The 14,001-nt window shown below is 43.1% G+C and overlaps 1 protein-coding gene across 3 annotated transcripts in view; it reads left to right on the forward strand.

Annotated features, from left to right (window-relative positions):
- UGGT1 (UDP-glucose glycoprotein glucosyltransferase 1) overlaps nt 1-14,001 on the forward strand; it is a 2,047,742-nt gene that overhangs the window by 773,821 nt on the left and 1,259,920 nt on the right. For all 3 annotated transcript variants that reach the window (XM_069617855.1, XM_069617854.1, XM_069617856.1), the window contains exon 15: nt 8,313-8,398. In XM_069617855.1, the coding sequence (XP_069473956.1) occupies nt 8,313-8,398 (86 nt within the window). The remainder of the gene's footprint in view (nt 1-8,312; nt 8,399-14,001) is intronic.

A 14,001-nucleotide genomic window follows, 5' to 3' on the forward strand; every position in this document is an offset into this window, starting at 1 on the left:
TGGGTTTTATTAATAGCTCTTCAGAGACCTCTAGACAGTGCAACCAGTCTTACCAGGAATCTTTCCACCTGGTAAGGAGTCAGTCGGTTCCCTCAGGGATATTAGTTTGTAGGATTTGAAACTGTGGTAAATCATTACACATTGAGCATTTGCGTTATAAGGCTAATGACTTCCATGATACAATTGCGTGTAGGGATTGTAAGCCTTGTTCAAATCTCACAGATTTAAAAGGAATGCTTAGGGGAAGCCGAAGAACTCTACCAAAAAGCCCCTTCTAGAAGGTCCCAGAAGTGCCATGGTAGATTTAGAGCTGTTTCTGCTCCATAGGTGAAAATGGGCGTAACCTTTTTGTCTGTAAAAAGTTATAATGGGGCACATAGTAAATCTGCAGTATTTATATTTCAATAATAATGCATTTGATGCCAATATTTTGGTTTTTGATCTTAACACTGTTGTCCATCCACTCTCATTTATACTAACTCACACGAGCTCCCAAATAAGTCATCGACTGTACTTTTTCCAGTTCCCGATTTCCCAACAACCATCTTTCTTTTGACTTGTTGTTAAATCGCATATTGGCCAATACCATGACTTTTGTTTTCTTAACACATTGGGCCTCATTACAACCATGGCGGTCTGGGAACTACGGTACCGGTAAGCATGCCGGTACCGTAGTTCCAGGACCGCCATACTACGTGCTCTGCTCGCGGGTGCCGTTTCACCTGCCAGGTTTTCCCTGGCGGGTGTAACGGCACCCGCGAGCAGAGCACGTCGGATGCACTGGCACATGCAGAGTTGTGCCGGTGCATCCAACGTCCCCATCGCCATTCAGCCCTATGGGGCAGAATGGGGATCGGGAGCCCCTTGATTCCGGCACCTGCAAATGGGCAATTACTGGGTCCACCGAGCTCAGCATGACCCGGTTCTTGCACCATTTGCGGGTGCCGGAAAAAAATGCAACTCCAGCGGCAGCCATGCCCTTAATAAGGACACGGCTACCGCCAGAGTTGTAATGAGGCCCATTGTCTTTCATATAAGTTTCGAGTGGGTTAATTCTCTGCTGTAAGCCAATCACTGTTTGACCCATGATGACTTAATCATCTGCATATAATATCCATGAGAGCAGTGCATTGCTTATTTTAGGATGAAATGCCCTGACAGTCTTCTGGGTCACGCCCATGTCAGATAAGTAGATGTTAAACAGTGCTGAAGCCAAGGGGGACATCCTTGCTTTAATCTCTTGAAGGTCTCAGTTTTTTCTATGAGTATGCCATCCTTCAATATTTGTTATGTTATGTTACTTGCCATATATATATAGCGCCTTATGTATCATTGGTATGATCTCAAAACGCTGGTAGGTTGAACGCCCTCGGGAACCGTAGTTCAAGTCAGTAGAGAGAGAAAGAGTCATAAGGTGCGTGTGTGCACCGGATATGTGTGCAGCCGGTGTGGTAGTTGCACGATAGCTGCTTCTTAGCAGTAGGTGTAGCAGTTGGTATATGTGTTCATTCTGGAGGGATGACGCCCAGACTGATTTGTGGCTCTGTTAGGCCTGAGGAGACGCTTAAGCTAGCATTGTGCTTAGCTGCTGTTTAATTAGGATGATGAGTATGTGGCGGGTATTAGTATGAGAACAGCGATACCGAATGTGTCATAGTATCGCTATGTTCTACTTGCGTGTCGGTGTATAGGAGAAAGTAACCGTGGTAGTGTAATGTGGTAGTTATCAGTTCCATCCACTCCATCTGTTCCGCCCATTCCATCTGTTCCATCTGTTCCACCCCTCCTTCCGTTCCCCTCCACTCCTTCCGTTTCCCTCCACTCCTTCTGTTTCCCTCCACTCCTTCTGTTTCCCTCCACTCCTTCTGTTTCCCTCCACTCCTTCTGTTTCCCTCCACTCCTTCTGTTTCCCTCCACTCCTTCTGTTTCCCTCCACTCCTTCTGTTTCCCTCCACTCCTTCTGTTTCCCTCCACTCCTTCTGTTTCCCTCCACTCCTTCTGTTTCCCTCCACTCCTTCTGTTTCCCTCCACTCCTTCTGTTTCCCTCCACTCCTTCTGTTTCCCTCCACTCCTTCTGTTTCCCTCCACTCCTTCCATTTCCCTCCACTCCTTCCGTTCCACTCCTTCCGTTCCCCTCCACTCCTTCCGTTCCCCTCCACTCCTTCCGTTCCCCTCCACTCCTTCCGTTCCCCTCCACTCCTTCTGTTCCATCCACTCCTTCCATTCCCTCCACCCCATCCACTCCTTCTGTTCTATCCACACCAGCCACTCCTTCTGTTCTATCCACACCAGCCACTCCTTCCGTTCTATCCACTCCTTCTGTTCCCTCCACTCCTTCCGTTCCCTCCACTCCTTCCGTTCCCTCCACCCCTTCCGTTCCCTCCACCCCTTCCGTTCCCTCCACCCCTTCCGTTCCCTCCACCCCTTCCGTTCCCTCCACCCCTTCCGTTCTATCCACTCCATCCACTCCTTCCGTTCTATCCACTCCATCCACTCCTTCCGTTCTATCCACTCCTTCCGTTCTATCCACTCCATCCACTCCTGCCGTTGCATCCACTCCTGCCGTTGCATCCACTCCTGCCGTTGCATCCACTCCTCCCGTTGCATCCACTCCTCCCGTTGCATCCACTCCTCCCGTTGCATCCACTCCACTTTTTTATTCTTACTGGGATGGAGGTTGCTGAATAGGGAGCCTTTATAGCTTCCAGCAAATCTCTTGGGCATGCCCAGGAACAAAGCTTGTTCCACAGTCTCTCTCTGCTAACACTGTCAAAGGCCTGTTCTAGATCCACAAAGACCGTGTATATTTTAGATCTGGTTTTGATGGCCTTTAATTTCACCAGGTTTAGCAGGACGAGATTCAGGTTTGTGCTGACGCCTCTAACGGAGCCGGACTGTCTCAGGTCTAGTCGACCCGACTGCTTTGCCCACAATTGCAGATGACGTAACAGGATTGTGCCAACAACTTTGCCCACGGTGTCTAATAGTGCTATTTGCAGATAATTTTGAGGTTGTTCTGTCTCCTTTTTTTAGTGGTCATAATATCTGTGAACATTAGCATGCAAAAGTCTGCCCAGGCTTGTGGATTTTGTTTCAGCATGGCATTCGTAAGGCCATCGGGTCCTGGGGCACGAGAAGACTTAATCCTTTTAGCAAGATTACAATGTTGTCTTTTTGGAATTCAGTTAGCCAAGGACCATTTGTAAAGTGCTCTTTCACGGACTCAAGAATGATTGTGCAAATAATGCATTATAATGGGATTGCCATAGTTTTCCTGAGACAGCATTGGGAAGCGACGCTAATGGAACTGTTGAGTTATTGTTTAGCATTGTCCACAGGTCACAGGAGTTCTTAGCACAGATTATTTTAAGCATTTTTTCGGCCTCATGTTGTGACCTGGAGGCCTTAAGTTAATCAATTCTTATAATGCTGCATTGTCGCTCTCCGGTATATTCAATTTTTGCTGTGCCTTGCAATTTGTTAAGCTGTCTCATGTCAGCCTGAAAAGTTTGGCAGACATGGATAAGTTCCTCATTAGTATGCAATCTTGTAAAAGTGGTTCCAGTTTTGTATACAATGTTCTTTAAAGGCCAATACAATGGCAGCATAATCCAATTTTGGTTCTTCAAACCGAGACTTAATACGGTGCTTCTCACTGATGACATAAATATCAGAAGAAATAAGTCTGTCTGTTTCCACCATAGGAAACCTGCACAGGTAAACTAGGAGACACATCAGTACAAGATTCAGCATGTTTCTGTATTAATGTCAATAAATGGTGGTCACTAATTTCTGTTTGATTGTTAAGGTAGCAATCAAGTCTCACATAGAGACAAAATAGTAATCGAGATGAGCTTTCTGATTATTACGAGACCAGGTTGTTTTTGCCAGCATAACTCCCTTAACTTGGCCATTTAGCATGAACAAATCCTGAGCACATCATTCTCGGATCCACAAGACTGCTCTAGTTTTTAGATCAGTTTGGTTGATCTTAATACCATCTATATCCAAGCATTTAATATTTAGATCTCCACTGCTGATGACAAAGGGATCAGTACATCAAATGTAAGCATCATTGATTAAAGGTGTCGGTGCCCAAAAAATTGGCATCTCCAATTTTAAGTGGGTTCCAATATAAATTGAAGATGATGATTGCTTTTTTCTTAGAAAATCTGCGTTGCAGCCAGTTCGGAACTAGCATTTGCGCGAATTGATTGGGATTCTTTTCTTCAACCACTGTTAAACCAGTCCCAATTTCACCAATGTCAGTAGGCCCGAATAAGAACGTCCCATTGCACCTCTGGGAGCCAGATTTAAGAAAACATTGAAACCCTCGGATATTGGTTAATTGGATAATTACATTGTGCGTAATTAATCCTCTATTACCTCATGCAAGAATATATTGTGCAGTATATTGTGCGTTGATCAGATTTTACATTACCTTATACTTCATAACAGTAACATTGTGTTTGAGGAAACATAAAGTGTACTACATCAGTAGGACATCAATATAAGGGGTATCAATAGAGAAAGCTACGTAGCGTTGTCTTTTCCTTTTCATACACAGCGATCATACACATCGAACACACAGAGTTGTGCTGACGTTCATGCGCTTCAAACTAGCGCAGAATTCTGCTGCAGTTCATTAGCTTCAACTAGGAAACAAAAAACAATATCTGTGCGCAGCGGAAGCGCTGCTCAGAACACAATAGGCGTCGATCCGCCCTTAGTCGGCAAGCAGAATATAAGGCCTGTGATCAACATATGCAGTCAAAAACACAGAGCAGTTCTATGCCAGTTGGAACGTGTAGTCGTATTATGTTTCAGAGAATATGATCTTGGAATGTGCACTTATCTGAGAGTGGAGTGGGGCATTGTGCTGGGCCCTGCTGTGGCTTGCATGCAGGGGCTCTCTGAAGACATGTCCAATGTGGTGGAAGGTCTGGAGCGCAAGCAAGGTCTCGCGGCAGGCATGCGTGCATGCACACTGGCTTGGGTGTGTCTGGAGCCTGGTGAAGAGCTTGTGCTGACTCAGGGCGGCTGGGAACTGTAGTCTGATGCTGATAATGTGCCTTGAGAGAGAGAGAGAGAGAGAGAGGGGGCGGGCGGTGTGTGTGTGTGTGTGTGTGTGTGTGTGTGTGTGTGTGTGTGTGTGTGTGTGTGTGTGTGTGTGTGTGTGTGTGTGTGTGTGTGTGTGTGTGTGTGTGTGTGTGTGTGTGTGTGTGTGTGTGTGTGTGTGTGTGTGTGTGTGTGTGTGTGTGTGTGTGTGTGTGTGTGTGTGTGTGTGTGTGTGTGTGTGTGTGTGTGTGTGTGTGTGTGTGTGTGTGTGTGTGTGTGTGTGTGTGTGTGTGTGTGTGTGTGTGTGTGTGTGTGTGTGTGTGTGTGTGTGTGTGTGTGTGTGTGTGTGTGTGTGTGTGTGTGTGTGTGTGTGTGTGTGTGTGTGTGTGTGTGTGTGTGTGTGTGTGTGTGTGTGTCAGTCAGTCAACACACTGAAGGTTCAATATTGAAAAGGAACATTTTCATTGGAAAACCATCTTTCCATCTCAGAAGAAGGGAGTGGTTCTCCTGGTCTTTAGTTGTTCGTATATGTGGTATAGGTTAGTTTTCGGACTGAGGACAGACACTTGTTTTGGACGTTAACACTGACGACAAGCACGCTAGTTCTGGTTTTTAACCTAATCTAAGGGCAACCCTTAGATTAGGTAACGTCAAATGGTGAACCATAGTGTGCCTCATCCTTCTGACACACCACAGTGTAAGGTCAGAGCTGGCATCTGCGGATTTCCAAAGGTGTGTTGGGAGAGCTGAAAGAGGTCAGTACAGGGGTTGTTGAGGGGTGGGTTGAACATTGATTTCACTAGGTTAGTTGAGTTACGGGAGGTCGTAATGGTGTAAGTTTGAAGTGGCGACAGCGATCTTGGGGGAGATTCGATGAAGTGTGCAGAGATCAGACGGTCTGATTATGGCAGATTCTGCATTTAAAGGGATTCTTGGTGCCCGTGGCTTGTGTGAGGGTCGGCAAGGGTATTCCAGGCCGTGTTTAGGGATGCAAAGACCTAGATGAGAAGTGGTTTAGAGGGCAGGGAGGGCACAAGGGTGGGTGTGGATGGGCTGGGAGGGTTTGAGGATTAGTCTGTGAGGGGGTGCAGAGGGAGGTTTCTGGAGTCTGGTTATTCCCCCCAAGGTCTGGACGTGGGGGGGGGGGTACAGAGAAGGGAGAGGTGTTGGCCAAGTTTCTGGTGCGCCATAGTGCCCTTCTAACCTTGGAGCTGTTTGGCATGATGGATAGTTCACTGCCTCTGCTCTGGCAGCTAGATTTGTGATTATGGGCCTGCAGCAAAATCAGAACACTCAATGGCAGCTAGATTAAAGATGGTGGTACAATTCAAAGCATGGATTCACGGCAGTGGCAACATAAAAATGCAGCTGGCTTAAGGCGGTTGCAGTATTAGGGGGGCAGCTAGATTCAAGACAGTGGTAGTATTCAAAGCGCAGCTTAATTTAAACAGTGGCACACTCGCAATGCACTGTATTCAACACTGTTGCAAAATATGAAGTCCCGCAGGATTTAAAACGGGCCAAATTGCAAGCGCAGCTAGATTTAAGACCATGGCTACACTCAATGCAGGTGGATTCAGTACCGTGTCAAAATGTAAAGTGCAGCCTAGTTTAAAACAGTGGCTTCACTCAAAATGCAACTAGATTTAAGACAGTGGCAAATTCGAAGCACAACTAGGTTTAGGACTGTAGCTACATTCACTATGCAAAACAATGTATTCAATATGCAATATTGAAACGGTGGCAAGATTTCAGAAATTCTGCAATGGCTGTGCACGCAAATCTGCACATATTACCTGATAGTTGCACCAGGCAGAATTTGGCTTGGCAGGGCGCCCAGGGGAACAGGCAAACAGGTGATGGAGGCGCCTTTGGCCCTTTGCCTTTGGCCCTGGGCAAGGCTGCCCTGGGGGAAGAGCTGATTAGATGGAGGCCTGGTCAACTGACAGCGTGTTCAGCCAATCAGAGGAAGGGAGTGGGTGGGGGACTGGAGGAAAGGAGGGCCGGAAAGGAAGAATGTGGGGACCTGACCCCGAGGAACCAGAAAGGCCGACACGGGCACGTGAAGTGGCTGAGGGCCTCTGTCATGCCTGTCTTGATTAGCCAGTTCTCATACATGGTAATGATGATCAGTTTCCTATGCCTCCATGATATTCAGATTGATACCCAGTCCTATCAATATATTTTTGTTTCTTTCATTGTTTTTGCATTGTGAACAGTTTGAACACACTAACCACCTCTCTTCCTACCTCAAGCACTTTCAAATAATGTACTTATCCCCCCAAAATGTATCTAATTTATAACCCAGCTTTCTTGTAACATATTTATATCCTGTGTCCTCAAGAGATATGAGGACACCCCTTCAATATGTGAGTGGCCTGAGAGTTCCAAACAACAATTGCCACGTGGTGGCCTTCATTTGGACTGAATCCGGAGAAGAGGTTGTGGTGTGCCTTGGAGCCAATCCCAACGTTGTTTAATGCTACATAGCGGTTCCAAATGTCAAACTTGTGTTCGACCCATGCTTATAGATTTACCTCTTAACATACTTAATTGGCGCAGCAAATCTTATCACAAGTACGTCATGCAAATAGACATCTAATTTAAAAAGTTATACTGAGCACATTAAATTCTGCCAAACCAATTGAATTTCATGAAATGTGCATCTCACTGACCTTGTAAATCTATGGGTGGGGTTTTCTGTTCTAGGGAAATCTGTCTCTTTCTAGCTATACTGTTTGTCCAGAAGTAGACACCTGACATCGCCTGTTCCACCCATGCTTTTAAACTTGTTGTATAGACACAATTGTAACACAAACTAAGGTGGATTAATTACCAGCACAAGACCACCATACTAGTGTTTCAGAAAAGGGTACTGTTCTAACACATGTTGTCCCTCTGAATTAACCATTTTGAAATGAGTTGCTTCTCTTACAATGTGAACTTAAGTGTGAGAAGCACTGATATCACCAGAGTTTCCTCCCACTGACCTATCCCATAAACAAGAGGCTTTTTGAACACACAGCAGAGCTCCTAATTGGACATTGGAGGTGATTACGTTTGGTCAATTAAACATGTAGAAGATAGTCATAATTATGACCTGAGAAGTGTTTCTGACCTTGAAACATGAAATGAGGTTTGATTTCGACAGTGTTTTACTGACTATGAATGCGACATTTTTACTTAGTCTTGCCCTACCATTATGTATCTGAGAACCTGGTTGATGTTCTACTTTTTGTTTTGGTTTCTCAAAGGTACTCCTCATTGACCCAGCCCATGAGAGCACGGCGGATTTGATAAATGTAGCAGAGATGTTTTTAAGTAACCACATACCACTGAGGTAAAGAAATTACCCTTGTTCTTGTTCCAGCTCCCAATTGTTTTTGTTATAATGTTTAATTGGTGTAATTCATTCATGGCTTGCTTGTTCATGTTTTATTATTTTAAACCAAGTGTGCTCTTATTCTTTTTCTCCTTTCCCCTTCAGCTACCCTTTTCCTTAGTTTAGCTTGATCCTTTGTTCTCCTGCAAGGGATAGTTCCCCACATGCAAAAATAGTGGCCGACTTTCTTTCCTCCAAGTCTGACCTCTGAACACTTTATTTTTTTCTTCAAATTGCAGTTCATTAAAAAAATGTGATATGTTTGAGTGTATATTTCTGTGCCATGTCAAAGGGTGGCGATGATCAGAAGGTGGTGCACACATGCTTGGCTCCCAGGCAATAGGCTACTGGGATCCTTCTGAATTCCTACTGCCCTCAAAAAAAGTCTGGGCCATTCTAGGAGCAATGTTTTATAAGCCTTTTTCTCCATGGTATTGTACGTGGATGTGATTTCCTGTGCCTCCACCTGAGGTTATAGAGCATACCGTAGGCATCTGTTCAAGAAATCAGAATTATTCTGTAAAGCAAATATCCAAGCAGCTGCTATTATGAACAAGCATCGTATTTTGGCTTGGAAAAAACACTAGGACAAGGATGGAAGTATTTTAAAGTGAGGGATTGTATTAAAGCTGGTACCAGAGAAAGATGTGCAAGTAACAACAAAGGTTCAGTCTGCAAAAAGGGTAATGTTCAAAGCAGCATTTTTCTTTTACATCCCCTCCTCCCCGGCATACACAGTCGCTCCCTGTTTTGCTACAATCCCCTTCTGATTGTAAGAGGCTTTAAGCAAAACAATGAGTGGGATGAGAGCATATAGATTTGGAGGACTAGGACGAGCAAGTCATTAAAGAAACCACTGGAATGCTGCCTAGCGTACTGCAAATTAATCTTTGTTGTTTTCTGTAAAACGCTGACTGCCCAGTCACCATCCCAGCAGGGGGAGGTCTGGGGTGGACGAACCATAGGCTGTAGTAGTAGAGTAGTCTATTAAGTAATTCATTTGTGAAAATATAATCCTGAAACCAAAACATTTGAAATGCATAATCTACAATCCACACTTAAAATAGAAATGTACTACCGTTGTAGCATAACCTGCCCTACACACTGTAGATACGGTTTCATTTCTGGTGTATGTATTTATCAACAGAGATATCCTTCCAATGTTACATCTCCTGTGCTTTTCCATTACAAAGCCCTAAGGTGATTAGGAATGCTTTACCTTCTAAATCACATTACTGCATGGTGATGTGTCCCCAATACTTGCACTTCCTACCTCCCTGAACCTTTATTTTGGTTGAAAAGCTAGATATGCCAAGTATGCTAATAAGTAATATTGGGTTTGTTACCTGCCATTTGTTTCTCACAAGCTTTAGTGATTATATGTTTTTACCAGGACTTCCTGTAAGTATAGGTGACTTGGCTCTCCAGTGTTTTGGCTTCCCCTTCTTTGCAGCAAGTTATTTGTACTTTCTGTAGAGAATTTTCTAGAGAGTAGGGGATTGAAATCACATTGCTAGTAACTTTTGACCCGCATTACTGATTTGGCTGATATTTTGCAAACCGAATTGTACTTACAAGCCTCCCGAGACTTGAAATTCTGGGAAAGATCAGTTAAAAAATAGTTAAGAAAAAAAGCACAGTTTTTGCGTCATCCCCGTTTATTTTCCCATAGAGAAAATGTCAAATTTTTGCTCAAGCACACAGCGAAAACCAATGGACGGAAATGGACCAGGTATGAAACAACTTGTGCACAAAGCGTTGACTCGATTTCTGGAAATGGTGGGGGTGGGGTGTTTCTGGGGACATTGCGTCCAGTAGTATTTAAAATATTTGACTGGGAGAGGGGGGCTTGTGGCCCTCTTCTCCAAACATTTTAAGGATATTTCGCTGACAGGATTTTCAGAAATGAAAAAGCATCAATTTTTTCCCAAAGTTCAATTGCTAAAAACCTCGGATTTGCTGGATGGTTTTTGAAGAAATAGTTAATACAAAAGGTTTAAGGCCCCCCACCGCCGACTTCACATTTTGGGAACAATGCGTTATAAAATGAAAACATTATAACGCAAATACCACAGTTTCACAGTTTTCAACCCATTCATTTATCCATAGAGAAAGAGGGCTGTTTTTTAACAGCCGTAGCGTGAAAACCGCTGGTCACATTTGGACGAAATAAGAAACAATTTGGTCACAAAGCATTGACTTACATTTCTTGACTGGTTTGGGGTAAACCCATCAAGTAGTTTTTAAAATATTCAACAGAGACTATGGTGTCCCCTGTGCCAAAAAACCATCATCATATGTCTTTATTTGAATTTAGTCATTTCTGCACGTACATACTAATGCAATAATTAACAAAAAAGATACATGTAGCAAAAGAATAATGGCTCAAAAATATTTGGCTAAAAATCTTAAAAATACATACAGGCAACATTAAGCAGTGACAACTTTTGAGACAAAGGGCGAAAATCATATGCAGTGGACATGGCTGAATGCTAGTGGCCTGTACAAAAAAACAATGGTATAACAAAACCCTCGAAATTCACTGACAAAACTTTAGTCAAAGTGCAGTTAGGTTGACCCGATTTAACAAAACCCTTGAAATTCAGCGGATGTGGGAAGTCATGACCAGCTTAACTAGCTGCGTTCCCACTGCAAAGTTCATAAACATATACATATTATAAGAGTAGGGATTCACAATGACATACCAAATGGGGGACATGGCATTATGGAGGACATCAACGTGAGTGAGCCGAGTTAAGCTGGTCATGATTTCCAACGGGGCGATGACCCACCGTTTCCAGTAAACTGTCGATTTAGCACAATCACCAATCCGTACAAGTCTCCAAACACGTGCATTGAGAAGTGAGCCCAAGTTCCGAACCGGGTCCGGACGCATATTAAACCTATTTATCCAAAGACTAGGAACACACCCTCAATTCTTGTTTGTCCTTAGAGTTTTAAAGATAGATCGTGGGGTGCAAGAGAGATAACCAACCGTGCCGCTAGGTGGTGTCAACAATGAAGAACCAGCAGATGTCCACAATATTGTGGAACCCCCGTCCCTTGCACACCCAATGTGTGTTGTGAAAACAACCAATGGATCCACTATTTACTGTATAGAATGATCACACCAAACATATTCCTTACAAAAGCAATGTTACAATTTTTTTGTATATTAATTTTCCATGTAGATTAGTACAAATCATGTATGCCAAATCACATTTGTTCTTTTAGCATAAGTTAAATGCAAAATCTGCTTTCTCCTATGGATAGAGGGGTTTAAAAGGAAAGGACTATATGGAATTAAATATTTTATTTATATTGAGCTCATACACAAGTGTTTCCGAGCGCGACCATGCAAAGGGAGGGGAACAGAGGTGAACAAAAAAAACAGAGATCTTACTAGGCCCACTGACATTAAGAACGAGCAAGTGTATGGAAAAGGGAAAGGAGGAAAGTGCATGGAGGGGGGGAGAAGTGGAAAGTGCGGAACAGAAGAGGGAAACAGAAAAAATATTAATAAGTAAAAATAATCGGGCGATAGACGGTGGTAGTGCAGCCAGCAGGTGGCAAGTGCTAGGTTAGTCAGATAGGGTATATCTGATAGGTGCAAAATAAAGTGGTTGGGGGACTGTATGGGTACAGATACAGACCCCAGTGCAAGTGGTGTCCCGGAGGCAGTGCAGGAGGGTGGCAGGGTGAACGGGTACCTGGGCCCGAAGGACAGAGGGTGGCCAGGTGCACAGTGCTGAGAGAGAGCGAACAGATCAGCAGGGGGAGAAGAGGGGAAAAGACAGAGCCGAAGAGGAAGGTCTTGAGTTGCTTCCAGAACCAGAGATGGTTCTCCTCAAGTTAGTCTATATCAATCCTATTTAAAGAAAGAAGCTACATGCTGCTAATGTAAAATTAGCTTATGGCTATTAAGAGAATTCAATCAAATTTTAGTATACCTGTCAGTTGTCGTAACAAGATACCACTGTATTTTTGGCAGAGAATGGCTTTATTCTATTGCTGTGGATCTTCCACTCACACAATCCTATAGATTTACTTCAGATTCCTCCTGTAAAGCAGGTGGGGAAACCATGTCATAGACTTTACAAAACCTTTCACAAAATTATTTTGGAAAAAAAGGGAATTTGGTCCAATACTGTTTTATAGATTCTTACCTAGTGGTAGTCTGTATGTCAGAGACTCGTCATTGTTTGTTTATTTAGGTTCCACTAGCTCATGCAGTAAGATCTGTGACCTGTAGATAAGATCGAAATAGTAAGATCGTTCAATCAGGTTCTCAATCCTTTGGATAAGCAGATTAGTGTCTACATGGTGATTAAACATTATCCCAGGCCTTAACTTACCTCAGTACGTCTTCCCAGAGTTGCTGAGTATTCAGATCTAGAACCGGAAGATGCCCGCATTCAAAATGACCGCTTTTGTTGTCGCACAGCATCACGCAGTCACGTGATGTCATATGTTTATTTTCATGCATTTTGATTTTTCAATGTATCTATGCGTCACCGGGTTTTACTGACATTATTTTGATATTATTCGAAGTGGGGATATGATTATCACATACTCTGTTATATCCAAATGTATGAATTTGTATACAAAACATATTTCATTTGTTAATGTGTGTCATCCTCTATAGTTATTAACCGATGAATAGAATCCACTCTGCAATGATGTGCGCTTAACTCATGTCGTCGGTCCCTCTTTGTGGGTATCAAAATACCTGGTTATCAACTACGCTATGTATGAATTCCTATTCATGATTGGCCAATATACTCAATATTGGAGAATTAAAATGTTGAAAGTTCTGATATTTAGAGTTCTTCCACAGTATGTCATCCCAATGTCTAATATCGGGTACATGCTCACAATCTTTTAACATGTGTTACGTAGTCAATAAATAAATACTGATGCGACAAGTTATGGTCAACAGTGGCATATTCGTAATCTTGTTAGCAAAAAGTCAGATAAACCAGTTGGTAAACCTATCCAATCTTTTACAATCTTTTAGCATGATGCGTTACATATCCAATAGATAAAGATTGATGCGACAAGCAATTGTTAGCCATAGCATATCAGTAATCTCGTTAGTGAGAAGTCAGATGAACCAGTTGGTGAACCTTTCCAATCATTGAGATTTTCATTCATATCCTTATTCATTTCTCAAGTTACAATTTATTAGATATCATTAGATACATAAAGTAAGGTAAACCTGTTTCTAGTCCTGTGCATCCATTTTTGACCATTCATGAGATTCATTGTGTGAAGGTAGTGACTTGTAATGAAGAGTTTACCCAGATGTATCCCATCAACCATTGTTAAATCTCAGTTTCTGTTCATTTTAGGAAATAAAGAATCAGGGAATTCCATACCCTTTCAACAAAGTTTAGCAATTTATGATATTACAAAAAAACACTAAGGCTGAAATCTTCATTCATCCCTTCTGGGGTTCGGCTGTTATGGGAGTATATTAAGACATCATCTGCATACAAAGAGACGCAGTGGGTTCTAGGTCTGACCCGTAGGCCAGCTGCTTCATGCCTCCTGCGCATCAC

Source organism: Ambystoma mexicanum, chromosome 10 (genome assembly GCF_040938575.1).
Source record: "Ambystoma mexicanum isolate Mex_15411 chromosome 10, UKY_AmexF1_1, whole genome shotgun sequence".
NCBI classification, from domain to species: Eukaryota; Metazoa; Chordata; class Amphibia; order Caudata; family Ambystomatidae; genus Ambystoma; species Ambystoma mexicanum.